This window comes from Physella acuta, unplaced genomic scaffold (assembly GCF_028476545.2).
Source record: "Physella acuta isolate Inbredline_101_S28 unplaced genomic scaffold, ASM2847654v3 ptg000171l, whole genome shotgun sequence".
In the NCBI taxonomy this organism is placed as follows: Eukaryota; Metazoa; Mollusca; class Gastropoda; family Physidae; genus Physella; species Physella acuta.
In genome coordinates this window covers 351508-374494 of record NW_026731690.1, presented here as the reverse complement: position 1 = coordinate 374494, position 22987 = coordinate 351508, and the positions used below count along the sequence as shown (strand labels likewise).

General features: G+C 34.6%; 1 protein-coding gene across 1 annotated transcript; it reads right to left on the bottom strand.

The window, feature by feature from the left end:
* Positions 1–174: 174 nt before the first annotated feature.
* LOC131936180 (zinc finger protein 271-like) lies at positions 175–11352 on the bottom strand. The gene is made up of 2 exons (XM_059293093.1): positions 11326–11352; positions 175–5086 (listed from the first exon to the last, which is right to left on the bottom strand). Exon 2 carries the CDS (start codon positions 5065–5067, stop codon positions 2404–2406), a length of 2664 nt encoding a protein of 887 aa, XP_059149076.1. The 5' UTR covers positions 5068–5086; positions 11326–11352; the 3' UTR covers positions 175–2403.
* Positions 11353–22987: the final 11635 nt, after the last annotated feature.

The following is a 22987-nucleotide window of genomic DNA, read 5'->3' as shown; positions in this document are numbered from 1 at the left end:
CCGGAATGTTAAGGCATTAAATCATCAAAAGAGGCTCAAATAAACCCCAGCATTCAACACACATTGGTCTTATATGTTACAATTATGTTACAATACAGACACTGTTATAAAAACACTAAAATAATTGATAGATTTAGTTATCAATTTTAATTTCATGTTACGATCTTATACCAGTTTACAACAGTAACATTTTCATTAAAGTGTTTTTAAAAATAAAGAAAACAAAATTAAATACAACAAAGCAAAACCTTTACTAAAAGTATGATACTAAAATGTCCAAACATAACCATTGCAGGTTTAGTCTTTTTTAATTTAATTTATAACTTGTATGTGGTGTTATGTTTCAAGCATTAGAAACTGATAGTTGTGTTAGTAAAAAACCCCACTTAACTTGCTGAGACCAAAAACAAAGATCAACAATAAAAATGTTCAGCCACAAGCATGGTCAAAAAATTGGTAATTTACTAGAAGTAGAACTCAAACATTATCCTATTAATAATATATACAGATTGTAAAAAGTAAAGATTAGAATGTCAATTCTATTGATGCTTCAACAATTTAATTAATGTAATATATTATTATACACTCTTCACTGTAAAGATTTCATGCCTAACATCAGAATTATAAAATTTATCTCTAGTATAAATTTGTTTGTGCCTACTTAAACTAGAACTGGATAAAACCTTTTTAAAACAAACATCACATTCATATGGCTAAATTCCTGTATGAATTTTCTTGTGTGTATTTAAATTATAACTGTCTGAAAAACTTTTATGACAAACATCACATTCATAAGGTTTAACTACTAAAGAAATTTTTTTGTGTCTGTTGAGAGCAGAACTGTATAAAAATTTTTTATGCCAAACATCACATTCATACGAATTATTTCCTGAATGAAATCATTTGTGTCTATTAAAATTAGAACTGTCTGAAAACCTTTTATGACAGAGATTACATTCATATGGCTTCACTACTAAATGAATATTTTTGTGTTTACTTAGAGAAGAACTGTCTCAAAACTTTTTATGACAAACATCACATTCATGTGGGTTATCTCAAGAATGAACTCTCTTGTGTTTATTAAAATTATAACTGCCTGAAAACTTTTTATGACAAAGATCAAATTCATAAGGCTTAGCTACGATATGAATATTTTTGTGTTTGCTTAATGCAGAACTGTTTGAAAACTTTTTATGACAAACATCACATTAATATGGTTTATCTCCTGAATGAACTCTTTTGTGCTTTGATAAATCAGAATTGATAGCAAACTTTTTGTGACAAACATCACATTCATATGGTTTACATCCTGAATGAACTCTTTTGTGTCTACTAACATTAGAACTTTGAGAAAACTTTTTATGACAAACATCACATTCATAAGGCTTAACTACTGAATGAACAAGTTTATGTTTGCTTAAAGCAGAACTGTCTGAAAACTTTTGATGACAAACATCACATTCATGTGGCAAATATGCTCTAGCAAGTCATACCGCACATAAATAGTTATAGCCGCAGCTACAGAATGACCTGTTTAGTCTAGGGTTTGTCTCGTTGGACAAGAGGTCCCTTAATAGTTAATATTGCTTTTATTAATGTTAGGTTATTATTATTGACTGACTGCCGATATTTGGCTCAGTGAAAATGTTTCAAATTATGATAAAGTAATTAATTCAGTTCCAAGAACATTTAACTTTTAATACATTAATTATTGGTATAGTAGTACTAATACAACTTGGAGTAGCCCGGAATGGGCGACTGGTCTTCAGGGCGGCGTGGTCACGCTTGCTCACACACCGACCTCTGTAGCGTCTAAGTTTCAGCCCCAAGCTAGCCGGCTGTAAAATACATGTGACAACTTCCTAACATTCATTCAGACACATACAAGTTTACAATTGTTACCAAGATAATACATTTACATTAGCCTTACCTAAGGCCTACAATAAACATTACTAGAAAATAGGCTTTTCATTCATACATTGTTTTATACTCAATTCATACTTATTAATTAATATTAAAACAGTACAGCTAATAAAAGTAAGAGTAAATTACCTTCCAATGAAGCCACACAATCCTCTACACACGTTGCCAAACGTACGTTTAATTTCTCCGTAGAGAACAAGTGCCGTAGCACCAAAATAATTATAATGTAATAATGGCTAGTGCCTAAGCACCAAAATAAACGTGTACCTCCGAAGAGGGGAGAAGGTAGAGTGACCGGACTGTAGCGTCCCGACCCTACAGGTCACATGACTTAGGCTCCGCCCTCGTGACCGCAGTCTAAGGTCGAGGCCCGGTCAGCCTTACGATACCGCTGGACTCAGGTCCAGGTGTGTACCGTTACCTGTGGGGTAGCAAGAAGGGGGGAGAGGTGGAGACACCATGATAGATATTTATAATCTATCATAACAATTCATACGGTTTATCTCCTGAATGAACTCTTTTGTGTCTAATAACACTAGAACTTTGAGAAAACTTTTTATGACAAACATCACATTCATAAGGCTTAACTACTGAATGAACAAGTTTATGTTTGCTTAAAGCAGAACTGTCTGAAAACTTTTGATGACAAACATCACATTCATACGGTTTATCTCCTGAATGAACTCTTTTGTGTCTAATAACATGAGAGCTTTGAGAAAACTTTTGATGACAAACATCACATTCATACGGTTTATCTCCTGAATGAACTCTTTTGTGTCTAATAACATTAGAACTGTGAGAAAACTTTTTATGACAAACATCACATTCATAAGGCTTAACTACTGAATGAACAAGTTTATGTTTGCTTAAAGCAGAACTGTCTGAAAACTTTTGATGACAAACATCACATTCATACGGTTTATCTCCTGAATGAACTCTTTTGTGTCTAATAACATGAGAGCTTTGAGAAAACTTTTGATGACAAACATCACATTCATATGGCTTAACTACTGAATGAACAAGTTTATGTTTGCTTAAAGTAGAACTGTCTGAAAACTTTTGATGACAAACATCACATTCATACGGTTTATCTCCTGAATGAACTCTTTTGTGTCTAATAACATTAGAACTTTGAGAAAACTTTTGATGACAAACATCACATTCATATGGCTTAACTACTGAATGAACAAGTTTATGTTTGCTTAAAGCAGAACTGTCTGAAAACTTTTGATGACAAACATCACATTCATACGGTTTATCTCCTGAATGAACTCTTTTGTGTCTAATAACATTAGAACTTTGAGAAAACTTTTTATGACAAACATCACATTCATAAGGCTTAACTACTGAATGAACAAGTTTATGTTTGCTTAAAGCAGAACTGTCTGAAAACTTTTGATGACAAACATCACATTCATACGGTTTATCTCCTGAATGAACTCTTTTGTGTCTAATAACATGAGAGCTTTGAGAAAACTTTTGATGACAAACATCACATTCATATGGCTTAACTACTGAATGAACAAGTTTATGTTTGCTTAAAGCAGAACTGTCTGAAAACTTTTGATGACAAACATCACATTCATACGGTTTATCTCCTGAATGAACTCTTTTGTGTCTAATAACATTAGAACTTTGAGAAAACTTTTTATGACAAACATCACATTCATAAGGCTTAACTACTGAATGAACAAGTTTATGTTTGCTTAAAGCAGAACTGTCTGAAAACTTTTGATGACAAACATCACATTCATACGGTTTATCTCCTGAATGAACTCTTTTGTGTCTAATAACATGAGAGCTTTGAGAAAACTTTTGATGACAAACATCACATTCATATGGCTTAACTACTGAATGAACAAGTTTATGTTTGCTTAAAGCAGAACTGTCTGAAAACTTTTGATGACAAACATCACATTCATACGGTTTATCTCCTGAATGAACTCTTTTGTGTCTAATAACATTAGAACTTTGAGAAAACTTTTGATGACAAACATCACATTCATATGGCTTAACTACTGAATGAACAAGTTTATGTTTGCTTAAAGCAGAACTGTCTGAAAACTTTTGATGACAAACATCACATTCATACGGTTTATCTCCTGAATGAACTCTTTTGTGTCTAATAACATTAGAACTTTGAGAAAACTTTTTATGACAAACATCACATTCATAAGGCTTAACTACTGAATGAACAAGTTTATGTTTGCTTAAAGCAGAACTGTCTGAAAACTTTTGATGACAAACATCACATTCATATGGCTTAACTCCAGAATGAACTCTTTTGTGTTTACTTAACCTAGAACTATCTGAGAACCTTTTATTGAAAGCTTCACATTCGATTAGCCTTTCCCCTGTTTGAGCTTGTTTATTCAAGTTAGATCTTTGAAAAAACTGTTCATGATGATCATGAGGATCAACAGAGAGATATGTTTCATCTTCAGAGAGTTTTAGCTTTTCTTCAAGTCCATTTTGTTGTTTGTCCTCAGAATCTAAAAATTTTGTCCATAAATCTGGTTTCAAATCTTTGTTGGTTGATAAAGTTTCTAATTCTGGGAATATATCTTCGCTAGTTGATAAAGTTTCTAATTCTCGTTTTAGATCTTCACTAGTTGATATATTTTGTAATTCTGGATTTGTATCTTCAGTAGTTGATAAAATTTCTAATTCTGTGTTGGTTGATAAAGTTTCTAATTCTGGTTTTATATCTTCAGTAGTTGATAAAATTTCTAATTCTGTGTTGGTTGATAAAGTTTCTAATTCTGGTTTTATATCTTCAGATCTTGTACATACTGCTGATACAGCAGGTTCCACATCTTTAAAAATTAAAAATCCTGTTGTTTTATCTTGAGATGTTAGAAATGTCATATGGTGTTTTACATCATCAAAAGAGGAAAATGTTGTACATTCTGACTTTGTGTCTGTAGAAGATGAAAAATCTGGCGTAACAACGGTTTTATCATCCTGTGAAGTTATAAATGTCATGTTTGGTTTGATATCACGGAAAGTTAAAAATGATAATTCTGTTTTTATGTCAGAAGAAGATGAAAATACTGTAGATAGAAGTGGCTTCACATCTTCAGAATTTGAAAATTCTTTAAACTCATCAGACTGTAAATCTAAATCAGCAGTTGCCTCTCCCATGCTGCTTCTTATAAATGAACTGAGGATTAAATTTTTAGAATGTTAAAGTGGTGATTAAAACAAAGTTTTTTCAATAAAACTTCACAGAAGCATATTAAAATATCTTAGAAATGAATTTAAATAGCTTGAAATTAACAAAATCACAAAACAATTTTAAAAAATAAACTAATGTTGACTATTGTATATGCCTAGAGGTGGTGGATAATGGTAGAAAATAAAATAGTTAAGTTATATTTTGTATTTTATGACATTATTTGTACACAATTAACATGCCAAACTTTTTAAATTGACAGAAGGTAAGTATACTATGTTACAAAAACTGCAATCCTAACAATTCATATTTTCACTTTAAAAAATGTTAAAAAAGTTCATCAAAGAGGAAAGTGCAATGCACTTAGTTTTTATTATGAGGCGATATGATAAATAATAAATCTAGCCAAATAATTGAATTTTGGGGCGCAACACATTTATTTTTCACAAGATTATAATAAAATGGGATTTGAGGGGGGGGGGGGGGGGGGGGGGGGGGGGCGGGAGGTTGACCTCACCTCAGGACGTTGTCATGTATATAAAGCTAAGACTCTGAACTGTTGCTTAATCATACCCTGGTTAATATTAAAAGAATAGAAATAATTTGATTTTAATCTCATTTTAACACAAAAATATACAGAGCTACTTTCACTAAAGGTTAGGGCCAGTTAGAGTGACTCATCACATTTTTTTAATTATTTCACATTTTTTAGAGGGATTAATGTTTAGAAAATTACAAAATGTTTCAAACTTTCATTCATGGTGTGCCTGATGATAAACAATTGTATTAAAACGTTTTTTTTATAACATTTTAGCTAGAGATTCAGGGGAAACCACTTTAATATACACATGGCCGCTGTTTATATAGCAAATCTTGCTTAAAGGCTGTTTAAAGTTAATTTCTAACCTATATTGATATATTTGGACATTGATTTTGGTTTATTATTCAATTATCTCTATATATGAAAAGCAATGTATGTGAGACTTTGAGGAGCTGAACACTCTGGGGAAGCGCTGTGTACAAAAAATCATTTTTAATTTCGCAAGGGCGGCGCCAAGGCAGGGTGCAATTTTTCTCTACATGTGGTATATAAAAATAATAAAAGAGGATTGCAGTGACACTGTTCACACTATCGCCATGAAACTTTGGAAAGTTGCAAAGAATATTTCTGGGGAGGGTTGTGCGAAAAAAAAAAAAATCAAATTTTCAGGGGTGGCGCCCGCCAGGTTGGGATTTGTTTTTTCTCTATATACGATATATAAAAATAAAAGTCGATTGCAATTTTACACCGTTCATGCGATCACCACCAAACTTTAGGGAGTTGATTAGAACACTCCAGGGAAGGGTTCTGTAGAAAAATATTTTTTAATTTCGCCAGGGCGGCGTCACGGGAGGGTGCAATTTTTTTTAATATAAGGTATATAAAAATAAAAGTCGATTGTGGTTTGAAATCGTTCATCCAATCGCCATTAAACTTTGGGAGTTAAGAACACCTCAGGTGAGATGTCTGTAAAAAAATATGTTTTCTTTAATTTTGCAAGGGCGGCGCCACTGGATAGTGCGATTTTTCTCTATATACGGTATATATAAAAATAAAAGTCGATTCTGGTTTGACACCATTCAACCGATAGGCATGAGACTTTGGGGAATTGCTACTCCTGAGAAGGTTTCTGTGGTGGCGGGGAGGGGGGTTGGATTTTACATGGGCGGCCCCCCGGCAGGATGCGATTTGGCGCCCTGGTCTTTCCGGTGAGCCCTATTGCGACTAGCCCTATTGCGACTACGTTCGGTCCAAACAGTGTGATAGACAATTGATGGAATGGGGCGTTACAAACCCTCACTAGATTGAATCAGGCGTGTCCTCCTGCGCCCTGGTAGGGTGCGATTTGGCTGCAAATAAAAATTTCTGTTTCAGCACCCAAAGGGTCGCTGAGGGCCATGAAATACGTTTTATTTTAATAATCAGAAAACTTAACCAAGGTTAGATTATTAACTGGGATGTTTCTTTTTATCTGTAAAAAAATCCAAACAGTTTTGTCACTTTGTGAATGAAGCAATTAGCATCTATTTTTAGACAGTCCAATCAGAAATTGAGATCGAGCATTAGTAACCCTAACATATTGCATCAGTCACACTGTTGTTTAAAACACGTCAAATAATTTTTTTACGTGTTAAAGAAAAACTCCTGTTCGTTTGTGTCACTTTAGCAAATGACGCAATATGCATCATTGTTAAAAGGATGCTATTTGCACGATGGTGTCTGTTACTTTTTAAGGAGCCAGGGGCCGAACGCAGTAGTGTAATCGGGGGGGGGGGGGGGGGCAGCAACACTGAGAGTGCCACCCTACCACTTTACGTCCCTGACACATGGGCGGTCACCGTAGTGTGTTCCACCTCATTATTTCTGTGAGTTATTAATGTACACTTGAGGTTTTATGCGGTAGTGTAGGTAAAACTGTGTCCCGATAGATATGATCCAAGCACAGGCAATGTTTATATTTAAATAACTCACTTTTAGATAAACAAGGTCACTAGTCTAAGAATATAGGGTTGGTAACGCATGGATGAAACCCTTATATATTTCGTCGGACTTTCTTGTATTCCCGCGGCAACGTGCGGAGACGGGACGCTAGTCTTATATATTTGACACACAAATATTAGTATTGCTCAGCAAAAATGTGGGTTTTTCATGTTATACAAACAAGCTATAGGTGGCAGGACTAAATATGCCAGAAAAAGCATTTTAAATTTGCTTTGGAGAAGGAAGGTAAATTTAAAGGTTGGTGTCATTAAAAATAAGATTTTTCAATAACCTTTTGTAGAAGCATATTAATGTGTCTTAGAAATAAATGTAGATAGCTAAAACTTACCAAGATTAATAGACAACTTTAAAAAAATGTATAGGGGTGGCAGATAATTTGAAAATCCTCCTTATTATTGAATTTAATTACTTAGGGGTTATCCGTCCAAAAAAATTTGGAATTTTAGACCCCCTGTCCACACGCGTCTACTTCAAACAAACCACTCCCCCCCCCCTATTGTGGATATCCACACAAATTTAGTAAACATGCTGCAAAATGATTATTTCATTTACATTCAATGTGTACATTAATTAACTGATAATTTTATATAGGTTTTTCTGTAACATCTATTACTAGGCCTAAATAATAATTGAATAATTGGGAGTTAAACTTTTCCAAGATGTCCGTAAGTCTACAGCGTGTAAACTTACCGGGTGAATGTGCTAAGAATATCTTAAATTGTTCTTTATTGAAAAAGTAATTTCTCGTGTACCCTGCCTCTCAATTTTAAAGGCTTTTTTACCAATGTTTTTCATAAAAAGTCAGAGATTGCAGACAATCATAGATTTTTTAAAAATTGAAGTTGCCATAGACCGAACTTTTTACTGACACTTGTGACTGGCTAGCTATCAACAATTTTATGGGCTCGGGTAAATTTGGCTAATCAACATGAAGTCATTATATTACTTTTACTCAACTTTACATTGCATGTGTTTCCATAACAAACCACATCCCCTGCTTTTGTGTGTTAGCACTGACCGTTAGCCCTACACACCTGGCCGAGCGACCACATTTGCACACGCTGTTATCTAAATATATCATTAAAAATTGGTTATTTTGAGTTTTTTTTTTACTTGAACAAAAAAGGACTAGATCTGTATCGTCTTAGGCTTTGTCAGAAAATAATAATGTAGGCCTGCTATGGTTTAGTGACAAATTGTTTTCCAAAATTGTCGCGGTCAATGCCTCATACCCTCCTGTTTGTAAAAAAAAAAATGGCTTTTGTTCTTAAGTGGGCGGTATACAGCTACATTTCTGATACATTTACCACGAAAACTGACGATTTAATGTTTCAACATTTTATATGCATTTTTTTAAATTTATGTTTAAAATTATCAAATGTAAGTATTGTGTGGTTTAATTCTGCATGTGGGCGTCCACATAGACCCGTATTACTAGAACTCCTCATGGCTTTAATAAGACAACTTAATTCTTACAATGTAATATGTCAGTGGTGTATATAATGGACAACAAACTGAGGCAATGTCAAGTAGTATAGGACACAATTCACATATTCCAGTCAACTACTGTAAACTTTAGCCAAACAACTTACCGATGACAATGTAAATAGGTTAGTGGTGTATATTATATTGAATGGACAACAATGTGGTGTGGAATACAGTATAGGACATAATTCACATATTAAGCATAATATTCCAGTCAGCTTGTTTGGCTTTTTTTTAAATATAAATTTACATGCATGTAGGGTGTAGATCTAATGAATGAATGCCAGTAATGTCATGCAATTTGCATGCATTTTATGTTTTTGAATTATAATGTTGTCTAGACTTCTAGACTAGTCCTACTCAAACTCAAATTCATGTTACACTCTGGCGTGTTTCAATCCCAAAATTTGTATCACAGTGACAAAAAGTAAATTTTTATATCTATGTCTATGATGATGAATTAAATTTAGTCTACTGTTACAATACATCTAAGTGTGTTGCATAATCTTAAAAAAAGGCATTAAAACAGAATTATACATACATGTTCGTATCAAGTATTTGCTTAGCTCTATGTTTTTATTAAAACAAACACAGCTAAACTATACCCAAACCCCTACCCTATCTTTGTTTATGCTTCAACAAATATTATTTAATAATGGCGTCCATGATGCCGTCCTAAGTGTGGTGTTAGGCCAAAGTTAAACACACTTAGCCTATACAGTTAGTAAGTAAATGTATTACATTTCAATCAATAAGAGGTTGAAACATAGGTAATTTCAATTTCGGTCAGGCACTATTCGCCTTTTTAAATTATTGAGCTCGAAACACAAGCTAATTAGGATTGAGTTTCCCTCGAATGCCTCGGGTAAGACAAGGAATGTAATTAAGTCACAAGTACATTTAAATTTAACATTAGGCTATCATTTATAAATATACAGGTCACTTCTGGTTACTGCATGTCAGCGATAACTATGAAATTCTCGTTTTTAACCACCCAGTACTAGGCCTATAGATGGGATAGGATATTGAAGCCATTTTGGAAAGTGCTTTCTAAACGAGGATAATATAAACATTAGGGACTTGGATTACCTTGATTTTGAGGCACCAAAAATGAGAGTGTTCTCCCCATACCGACATAGATATATATTAATGTAACAGTGCGGCCGCAGGTGAGGATAAAAATTTTTTTTTCCGTAAGAAATCACTAAGCTTCTAGAATATTGACGTTTTTTTTCTTCTGAAAACCAAACAGATTTAGTACATAACAGTGTTTTTCTTTTGAGATATTGTTTAGAATAAATTATGGATTTTTGAGCCAAACTTTTGGTAAGTTTAAAGCTTTGTATCATTTAAAGTTACTGACTTTTTAGGCAAATAAAAAGCCCTCCGCCCATAATCACCATTCTCCTATATGTGTTTCAATTTTCAACATGATATTCAATAGCAAAGTATTTTTTTAATAATTATTTTTTAAAGTATAAGTTTTAGTATAAGGCTTAAGCCATTTTATGACTACAGGGAAAGACAGAGGTTGAAACCAGAAGTGTACTTGTGTTGTTAATGACGCCATTGCTCTCTATTGAATTGATTTGTAAATCCAGCAACATCCACACGTATCTGACTTTAAAACAATTTTAAATTACAGAATTATATTTTATATTGATGAAGCTTTGATTCTTTGTTGACTTTCTGTGCATATTTTGTTTAGATTCATTATTTTTGTAATTTTGAGTTAGATCTAAAAATAGATTTCTGCAAAGTTTTGTTATAACTTAGGCTTGATGAAAATAAAAAATAGAAATGTAGCCTTAAGCTCAACAAATTATTTTCATAATTTCAAGTTCTCTGGATTTGCAACTTTTATAGCATTTATTCTAAAAATATAAAATTTCTAAATTAATTTTAGGCTTAAGTTTATATTTTTTATTTTTTTTACGGTCTAAATCTAAAAAGCACATTTTTATTCCATGATTTTGTCAACAACATTAAAATTTACATTATGGAAGGAATCTCGTCAACTCGCTCGCCTCCATTAATGATTAAACATTGAAATCAAAAGTAGAAGAACCAAACAAAACGGCCTAGACAATAAAGCCATATGGGTGACCTTTCTGGCACATTACTATGAGTACTTCTTTTACTAGATCTAGATTTAGACTCTAGCATTGGTCAATTTTACGAACATAAAACGATAGCTTACCCAGACTTAATTAAAAATGTGGGTAAAATTCGCCGCTTCACGTTCACTTCTGGTTGGGCGTATTTTATTTTAACCTAAAACCGAAACACACAAAAACATTTAGAAAACACTAGGCTAAGATTAAATCTAGATTCTAGATCTACTTTACTACTTAATTTTTTTTATAAATGTGTGTTTTAATTAGAAAAGGTAAAAAAAGATTATAAATAAGCATTAGATCTAGGTCCAATTAAATAGCATGTGATCATCAGCGGGAGAAAAATCCCTACCCGGTCAAAGATTCAAAGCAGAGGCGTAGCGACCCTTCCCGGCGCCCGGGGACAAACTTTCGATTTGCACCCCCCTCGAACTTTTCATTTGCACCCCCCCCCTCTCAAAATTTCGATTTTCACCCCCACCCCCCCCCCCCCCTCCAACTTTTCATTTGCACCCCCCACCTCAAAATTTCGATTTGCACCCCCCCCCTCGAACTTTTTATTTGCACCCCTCCCCCCCTCAAACTTTCAATTTGGCGCCCCCTAAGGTCGGCGCCCGGGGACAGATTCTATTTCCGATTACTAAAATTAAAGATTAGTTCAAAATCACGGGTTTTATCCCACTACCATTTAATGAAAACGAACCCGCGCAGGGATCTTTGTAAATCAATCCGAGGGTTTTGTCCGAGTAGTCACTTAGTAAAAACAAACAAACCCGCAAGCTGTGAATCCAACGGTCTTGGGCTCTTGGCATAGGACAGTCAGAGGCGTAGCTGGGGGGGGGGGGGGCGGCCGCCCTGAGCGCCAACCCTAGGGGGGCGCTAAAAGGGGTGGACATTTTTTTAAAGCTGATTTTATGCTGCAGTTTTGAATTATAAACAGTCAAATTTAAGAAATGTAATGACTACAAGCTTTTATATAATACTGGTTTAACAGTTTTCAACCTTCAAAATTAACCGTAAAAATATACTCTTAAGAAGCAGTGACCGGCAAAACCGCTTTTCAGCTTTTCCTAGATGGTGGGGGGGGGGGGCGCTATTTCGAGACTAAAATCGGAAGAATTTACACTATATTGGTGAGTCGATACACGTTAGCACTTATAGAAACAACTAATTGTATTAAAACAGTTCACGGCTGAAGAAGACATTTAGTTCCTCACGTCATTTACGTGCGAGATCATCAAAGACTACCAGATGCAGTTTCAGTAGTGATTTTCTGACTTGGATTCAAAGGAAGAAGTGAGACTGCTTCAAAAAACAATTTGAAGCAAATGTGATCAGTTGCCCAGATGAACTGCAGCTGGGGGCCACTAGAGACACGTTCAAAGAAGGGCGAGTGGGTTTTATAGAGTCTAGATTGTAATATATTGAGCTTTGTGAATTCAAGGGAACTCACTCTTCTTGTATTAGTCTTATAATGTTTTGAGTGATGTCCCTTGCATGTCATGTGTTTCCGGTATTAGATTCAGAATAAACAAGGCATGTGCATAAGATGGCTTCTTAGTCCGTTGTATTATAATAAGAACACCAATCTATTTCATAGATGATAAAAAAAGTATTAAAATACTCTTCAGTCTCTTCAGTTGCTATTTTGTGAAGATATGGAGAAAATAAATTAGTTTTTTGAAACTAGATTATTAAAATGGGAAAAGTGGCTTTGGACTTTGTACGGATGGTGCAGCATCTATGTTTGGGTCAAAATAGGGGTTTTAGAAAACAGTAGAAGATTTAGTTCTCTAACAAAAGGGAATCCACTGCATGATTCAACGGTATGCTCTCGCCATCAAGACTCTTACGACTCCATTGCTAATAAAGGCTTAAATTATATTAAACGAGCTGACCTGCGACGTAATCTACGCCGCTATTTTGTTTAATTCCTATTTCTCTGTAATTCAAAATTTGTGAATTCGACACTACCAATGTTGTGACTACAAATATTTTGCTTTAAAACACTATCAGTAGCTAGTAAAGGGCGATTATCTCCACCCTCACTTTAGACTCCTCCCCCCCCCCTTCCCCCTTCCCCGCCTCCATAAAAGCAGCTGTCTGTTACAACAGTTTACAGACGACAATGAAGAAAATAGCAAGCAGAATATGTTATTACCTCCTTTTAATTTCAAATCGTTTAAAAACTTATCTACCCCTAATAGCTGTCTTTACGACTTTAAGCAGCTCACCAGACAGGTGGGGTTGGGTGTGATAGTGATATGGTCTGCTGAGCTTACGTCTTGGTGGTGTCTCACATGGTCCCCACGTAAAGAAATATATATATATATATATATATATATATATATATATATATATATATATATATATATATATATATATATATATATATACATATATATAAACAAACACAAAATACGAACATAGGGTGTTCATTTCTGGCCTAATGGAGAAAAATGTTTCTTTTTCAATTAAAGCAAAATACATCAACATGTCATGTGTGTGAGCTCATTAGTCTGTTTTTAACATCTGTTTTATTTATCTCTGCAATAAGACCTGTAATACTCAAGTCTGTCAAAACAATATAAAACATGAAAGCTTTGAATAAGTAATGGTGTTTCGTGTTATGTTAATTTTTATGTTGTTTTTTTTTTAATTTATAATATTCATTTTAAATACATTTTCTTTTTATACAATGTTATTCTTTAGTAAGTACTTTTTAAAAAAAATAATTAATTAAGAGAAGTAATTGCTTTATAATTTGTTTAGTACAAATCTATCAGAAGGAGCTCATGAGTACCTCTATTTGACTTTTTTTAAAAAGTAAATAAGTCATTGAAGTATTTTGAATGTTTGCTTATTTTACAAACTTCAGCTTATGTATATATATATATTTTTAGGCAACAGCATGTCTTAGCTACTGTATAACATCACTACTGTCGAAAATCTCTTTGTTATTTACAAAACCATTATTAAGGTGCCAATGGCGAAACTATAAAAAAACACGTCATTTATTTAGTGATTAATTAATTGTAATTCTCCAATAGATTAAAATACTAATAATATAAAAAAATAGTCTTACCTTATATTAAATTAATATGCGCTGACTAGTGTCTGATAAAATGTGAGAAGTGGTGAATGTACAGCTAGGAAGTTCGCTACTTGTAAGGCTAAGAGCTAAAGGGGGGGGGGGTCAGAAAAAAAGAACTTAAAAGGGTCAACAAAGCGTCGATGTGCTTCTATCCATCAGTACCGAAGCTAAGATGGTCTCAACTACTTTTCATAAAGCCTTACATTCGATGTAGAGAATTTAAAGTATACACATTTAGGATTTTGTATTTTGTAAAACAAAAATTAGTAAACGAAACGTACATATAACCGAAATTATTATTATATTCTTCATAATTATTTGTAGAATAGAGGATAGTACAGAATAATAGTTCTACCAATACAAAAAACTTACATTTTACATTGTAAAATCCCAATGGATTGTAAGCCCCTTTCCAACGCTATAAAGAAGCAAAAGTCGTTTTAATGTGTAGCGGCCTCCCACGCAATGGACTTTGATTTTTTTTTCAAAAGAATTTTGCCGACAACAGCGTGTTTTTGATTGTAGGAGAAAGAGGACTCGACCTTCACAGTGGTAAAAAAACAAAGGGAAAAAGAATATGCAAGAGCGTGAGAAGATGTCTATAGAATAAAAATAATTAAATCTTAGCTACAGTAATCTTTTTACAAAACAACCATCAAGTGAAAAATGCAAGAAAATTATTTTTTTTTTAAATATAAAAATGAATTATGGTCGGCTGTAGGCCTCTAATTGGTGCGAGCCCCCCCCCCCCCACTCCACACCCCCTCCACCCCCCCCCCCCCCAACGCATTGCGGTAGTTCCGCCACTGTACGCAGGCTGTCACTAGGAAATGTTCTAAATCGTGTTTTGAAAGTTGAAATCAAGCATATACTCCAGTCAGCAACACACCGCATAAGAACTGTTGACAACCAGTTACAAAAATCAGAAATAAACTCATCTTAACCTACCATCCTCATTCGATTTTGGCTAAAAATTTCATTATAAAAAGTTATTCTATCCTTAAGTCAGGCTCCTATTTAGTCCATTTATTTCAACAGAATCCGTTTATGGTGTTTAGAAGGAAACGCAATCTCCGAGACCTTTTAGTTCGCAGCCACCTGCCACCCACTATCACCACCAGGTTTGGCACTACTTATTGTTCCCGCAAAAGCAAAATCTGTCATTTCACCCTTCAGGTTAAATCACTCCAGCTGCCTAAGGGAACCCTCAGAACAAAAAAAACCAATTAAACTGTTAGTCCCGTAACGTAGTTTATCTCATCCAGTGTAGGCGATGCAACATGTTTTTTCTTGGGGGTGGGTTCTATTGTGGAAAACTCAAACTGTGGTATGTAATGGGACGGGTAGGAAGAGTGAATTGTTTAACATTCTGCTTGCGTGAATTACTGAATTTCACTAAAAAGTGATAAGAAGCCTTCCACTCCGTCCGCCCCCCCCCTACGATGTTGCTAACTCCTACCACATCCCACATGCCAGAGTAGCTAAAAATAGTTTGTAAACAGCATGCGTATCCATAATGCTTATCATTTTCGAATGTATCAAGGTGCCGTTAGCAACACATTAATAGAACTTTATGCTCTTCGAGCCAGAGAGGGGAAATACAAACAAATGGATATTTTTTAAACTTGTATAATTAATGTGGTTAATCTACCAATGAATAAATCAATAAATTAATTAACTTCTTTAAATAAATTTGTGATTAACAGTCTGTCTGAAAATAAAAAAAATTCTCTACCTAATTACTATTTTACCGCTCTACACATAGTGCAGATTCTCTCCTGTAGCCAATCGGACAAACAAAAAAAAAACAAACAAACAAACAAAAAAATATTCAAACATATAAACAAACTTGAGTTTTAGTAGTATTTAGATAACAAGTTTTGTAGCATATTAACGTCAATGTACGGGATAGTTTTTCTATTATAATGTTCTGTTTAATGTTCATTGAGTTTTTGTTGTGTTTTTTTGTTACCAAGCATAAAACGTTTTTTACTAAGATCTAAATTTATAAAATATTAAAGTTAGAAAAATGGGGCTATATGGTTAAATACTCTAGTAAACTTTGGCTAATCCGTAATCTGAACTTCGTTAGAAGCTGCTTATTAAATGGAGACAGTTACCTATCAAGTAGAGAAACTCCGAAATATAAAACCTGCATTCCTGGATGTACTGAGCAGAGGCGTATCCAGGTTTTCGGTATAGGGGGAGCGGAAATAGCAAATATATATATATATATATATATATATATATATATATATATATATATATATATATATATATATATATATATATATATACATATATATATATATATATATATATATATATATATATATATATATATATATATATATATCAGCTGTATGATATTTCTTCCATATGATGTAAAATAAATTTAAATTAGCACTCTGAAGAAATAAAAAAAAACACAATGTACGCCGATGAAACAAAAAAAATGGTTTCATACTAAAGAAATATATATATATATATATATATATATATATATATATATATATATATATATATATATATATATATATATATATATATATATATATATATATATATATATATATAATCATACTAGAACCAAAAACAATAAACGGCATAATCTGTTTCGTAATCCTTGTAAAAAAAATGCATAATAATTCCTGGGACATCTATTAAGACTAGCGAAAAGGGGAAATAATCAATTTCTTAATATAAATATGTATATGTCTACATATTTTATTATAAATATCAAAACAAATCAATAACTACTTAAGAATCTAATAAAGTAGTTTAACACTATTCGTTTTTACAAAAATATTTTATCTACAATCAGAATTAAATATATTGTCATCATAAATGCTAAACTTTTTCAGCATAATGCAAGTTTTTAAAATCAGAGTTGGTATAAAACCCAGCTTTTAAATTTAGAAGTAAAAGATTCGGAATAACAGCCTATCTATATACTACTAAAAGTCAAGTTTGTTTACATGTTTGAATATTTATTTGTTTGTTTGTTTGTTTGCCTGATCGAATATTGTGATATGTTCGACTCTATCTGGAAAGCTGTAAAATAGTATGCAGGTAGAGAATATTTTTTTAATGCAGACAGACTGTTGATCACAAATTTATTTAAAGACGTTAATTAATTTATTGATTTATTCATAGGTAAATTAACCGTATTTTTTTAAAAATGTTAATACTTTGAATAAACTTTGTGGGGATAGTGACGTCCCTTGATGTGTTTACTTTTTCGTACAATAAAAATGGCGGACTCCATCACAGACTTTGTGGCCCATTCAAAAGTTTAACGCGTTACAAAGCTAATTTTCTGCCGGCTATAACTTAAACAATACGTCCGTTTGCTGTATTTATTACGTTCCAACACTTATATCAATTTTCAACTGTCTTTTTCATTTAGTTTTACGATAAATTTCTCTAGATCTAAAGATCAGCTGTCGAAGAAAAGTTATGAATCTAGCCTAGATCTAGCCTAGATCTAGATCTAGGTCACTACTAGACTCATTGTAAATTCTAGATCTAGACTTAATGTAAATTCTACATCTAGAATCTATTTCAGGCCTTAATACATCTAGAATCTATTTCAGGCCTTAATTATTTTATATAAATCTTTGTTTGGCTAATTTAAGATTAAATTTAATTTGAAAGTTACTACTACTAGGGTTAGATCTAGATCTATGCGCGCAGACTCAAAAGTATAGTATAAAAATTCATTTGTGACGTCACGAGTAAATAGCTAAGTTGGTAGCGTAGCCCGCTCTCATGTGGGTGGCACAGGTTCTAGACCAATATGTCAATGATATTTTTTTTCAATTTTTTTTTTTTAGATGTGAATGATAAAGTTGCCTATCTGAACTTGGCAGGATACAGGGCAGGTGAAGTAGAGTTCATCTGTTTCTTTGTCCTAAGCATATGAAAGGATAGTGTGGTCAAAGACATGCTCGGCTGGAATCGTTTTTTAAACGATAAAAACATGTTGTCTGAGACTTGGCGGGACACTGGGCAGGTGAAGTAGAGTTGAGTAGGTCCCATGTGACGTCAGTATATGAAGGGATAGTCCGAAATCGGTGTTTTCGGTGTTTTTAAAAGATAAGAAACATATTTTTGAATGTGGGGTCTGTTTTTTGTGACGATAAGTGACACTGCAGTAGCGTAGCGAGGAGGGGGGGGGGGCGGGGGGGGGGGGGAGGCGGGGGGGGGGCGGGAGGGGAGGCGGGGGGGGGGGGAAGGGGAGGCGGGGGGAGGTGGAGGGGGGAAGGGGGGGGGACATATGTTGGGGCGCCAAAATGGTTTGGAAAAATAAATTGAAAGGTTGAGGGGGGTTCAAATCGAAAGTTTGAGTGGGGGGGGGTGCACATCAAAAGTTTGAGGGGGGGGGGGTTGAAAATCGAAATCTTGGGGGGGGGGTTAAAATCGAAAAGTTTGTCCCCGGGCGCCGGGAAGGGTCGCTATGCCTCTGAGTGACAGACGTGATGTTTTTTTATGGATGACCCCCGAAACCCACAGTTATCCAACGGATGACGGGTATTCTAGTATATAACTAAAATATCGGTCTAACATTTCAGATCACGCACTTTTTAATTAGCTACTGACTTTTAGTGTTCTTTAAAGATAATTCTTTACATAATAAGAAGGTATGGGTTAGATCACTCTATTGCACATACACCTTTTACTCGTAATTGCAAGAACAATTATTCACAGAGATTTAGGTTTCAAATGTGCCGACCAAAGAAATTTTTTTAACAAATATCAATGTTTAAAACTTTGAGTTTAAAAAGTTTCCAAAAAGGCGCCACTATGCTAAAAATGGCCAGAGGGGGAGCGGCCGCTCCCCCTGCTCCCCCCCTGCGTACGCTACTGGTACTGAGGCTATAAAAGCACACCCAGAAGAATTTAAAAAAAAATCTCATTTGAAGTCTACGTGTCACAAGAAGCATTACTAGTCGTCAAACAATACTTATTTTTTGTTTCGGGGATAGGCGAATGGAGGGGGGGAGATTTTTAAAAAGAAAAGAAGAAGAAATAAGATAGGTTAACCAGAAGACAGAACAATTTCGAAACAAATGCGCAATCTTTATACAATATACTTTAACTATTTTCAGCCCAATTACTACACCACAAATGACATGACAAACACTACTACAGGAAACTGAAAGAGAGTTACAAACACTACTGCAGGCATCTGAAAGAAATACAAACACTACTGCAGGCATCTGAAAAAGATACCTTATGTTTTAGGCCTGTACCTTCTAATGTGTTTCGTAGAGGATGACCAGACATTTTATTTTAAATAAAGTAAGACTAGGTTTCTGGGGTCATCCATAATTGTCGTCACGTTTGTTAGACAATTTTTATCTTTCCTTCCCCACTGCATAAAAGACTTCACGTTTATTTGACCATTTTATCGTTCCCCTCCCATTCTCACTGTCACAAATCGTCACAAAAGTAAGACCCCACATTCGAAAAGACTTCACGATTCAGACACGTTTTTGTCTTTTTAAAACACCGATTATTGCTGAGTATGTATCTGACCACATTATTCCTTCATATGCTGATGTCACAGAAACAAGTGAGCTCCCCTCACATGTGTATATGTGTGTATATTTGTGCATGTGTGAATGTATTGTGTTAACAGCAAAAATGCAGCAATCAGAATCTAATTTTACCTCGGGAATTGCGTGTTCGCTATAGATAGCAGCGATAAAAGTCTCGCAATTGATCGAAACGCAAAAGCAAATATTTTAAAAATAATAAATTTTAAGATGTTATTAAAAAATATGGTTGTAAAAAATAACTGTTTTTTTTGTCTGTCTTTACTAAAAATAGATGTGTTTGATTATTTTAGTCTTTTCTGTGTAACACATATGGTTGGTTACCAGCCAAGGGGGATACAAATATGAAGTTTTAATTCATTGAGTTGCTTGTGGGGCTGTGGCCCTGTGGACGTAGTTGTTTTTTTCATGCTTTTGTGAGCGATGTTACCTCTGTCCCATGTCATGTGACATGGGACTGTGGGTAGTTTCTTGCCTAGCCGTGTCAGTCACACACAAGGCTGCTGTCTGTGGACACGGTGACCAAGATGTAGACCTAATGAAGGGCTACAGTTTTTTCTTCTTGGCTAGTTTGTTTTGTACTACTGTGTTGCATCGCCGTCATGGCTCGATGCTGTGAATAAAGGAGTACTTGACAACAACTGTCGGAGTCCGTGTGTTCTTAATCTCAGGGTCAGCCCGTCTTAACCACAACAACTCAGTGGGTAAAAGCATCCCCACTGAGTGAGGGTTACATTTTGGCGCCCAACGGGGGGCTTGACTTTGAGAGGTAGGAATGGAGAGCAGCGATCCGACGTTCGAGAAGTTGTCCCAGCAGCTGGACGAACTTAAGGCGAAGATGGCGGCGATGCAGGCAGATGCGCAGCGGCCGTGACGGTGGAGGTGTGTGCTCCAGCACACAACAAGCTGAGTGTGTTCACCGGCCTTCCACCCACTGGAGGAGGGGAGGTGAGTTTCCCGGACTGGGAAACCCAAGTGCAGTGCTTGCTTCGGAACACCAGCGTTCCGAACCCGTATTTTCTGTAAAGCCAAGCAATGTAGTGTCTTATGAAATTCAGAACTTTGACTTTATCCGTTATTCGCTCCTTGCAAGGTGTATATACCGTTAATGTAAATTTGTCGTGGATTACGGGGAAAAAATAATGTTTTTAACTGTACTAATCCCTGTTATTTTTGCCAGACAATATTAATTCACAATCACGAAGACAAAACTGTACCTTTAGTTGGTAACTGGGTGTGCTTTCATTATACATTCTCAGTTTGTTCTTAGTAGCAACACTATGTGATGTCTGGATGTTCTATACGAGTATATATGACATTCAAGAATTCTACCGAGCTGATGCTTCGCGCATTCGGACTAGTGTCCATCCTTTAAAAACCTGCATTTGGGCAAACAACATTCGGGCAAGTGTATTTCGAGAAAAATTCCAGCTCCCAGTATTCTGAACTATCTTTCCATTACCTTCACAATCCTACACATTTTTACACAGTATTTTTAGCGTCAACTGAGTCCGTGCCAATTACGACTTCTAGTATTATTTTCAATTATTCTTGGCATTATTCGAGCTCTCAACAATGAGTCTGATACATATTTGCAAAACAAAAAAAAGTTTCGGTAACGTGCGCAACCTAGTTACAGTCTTCAATTTTCATATTCGCTTCCTGATTCCTCTAATGAATCTTTTAGTGTTTAACTTGCAGAGTTTCTTCCAGGGATCTCTTCGAAGAAAGCCTACCGCCCCCACGAACGAAATGGTATTTATATAGAAAATACATACTTTTGACAGTGTCCGCCCCCCCCCCCCCACATCAGAAAATGTCTGGAACACTGTTCACTTGTATCCGTCGTAGCTATAAATGTTTAATAGCTTTTACTTTGTGATTTTCTGGGAGTGTATATCGTCAACCCCTTAAGACATAAAGTGTGTTAAAACAATGCTTTTACAAATTCGTCACTTCTCAGTTCCACACATCGAAATTGATATTTACAATAAAATTTTAAACAATACTTTGCCTTGACGGCTATCACTCAGTGATGTAGACTACAAGCTGACACCATGTTACATTACTTAACTCATTGTACTTGGAACACAACAATAGACTACACCAAGTTTACTTACACATTTCAAGTATGTAAAGTCTCATAGGCGGGATGTAAAAACACAGCTTATAAACTAGGCCAACACAGAGACTACATTTTCAATTCGACATCACTACGAAATATATAGGCCTATATGTAATAAAAGGTACGTAACAATAATAAACAAAACATAATGTAATAGCCAGTTTCTTAACATAGAAATTATAATATTGAATATTGCTTTATCTAAATGACAAGACGGGACAAATAGGTAAACCTCGTCAGAAATTGCATTTTATGGACAAGCATGTAACCTATTTTTATTCAAATTATTATAAGGATATATTGCTTTCGAATTACTTGTTGCCAGATTTTAAGACCGAACCATCGTAAAGCTAGTCATTGTTACATATGTAGTCTACCCTATAGACTTTGTTCATCTCAAACAGTGTAAACAAAACGTGTGGCAACGCTTGGCTGCGTCCACCAACGTTTGGTCTTGTTACGCAATAATAATATATTTTGTCTGTCAGGGTCAGCCCCTTAGACCACATGTTATCCCCACTGAGGAAGTTAAATATATATATATATATATATATATATATATATATATATATATATATATATATATATATATATATATATAGATAGATAGATAGATAGATAGATAGATAGATAGATATAGATAATATTCAGGACGTAACTTTTCTTTTTTACCGTCAAAACCTTCAATGGGGGGGGGGGGGGTGTGGCTTCCCAAACTGCTTGTCATCTGTCTTAAATACCACCCTTCAAGACAAGAGTTTGAGAACCCATCTAAACTTGTAGTGTTTAACCTATACATAACTTCTTTACTGTATTAATTTTTAATTTGAAAAACAAATTGTTAAGGTAGGGTTATCAAAATAAGAACGGGAAAAAACCTCCTGCAACGATTGCATTAATTGGTGTCAAGTCTGAATTCCCAATCCCCCCCACCCCCATCTTACCCCCTCTCTGCATTATGTATG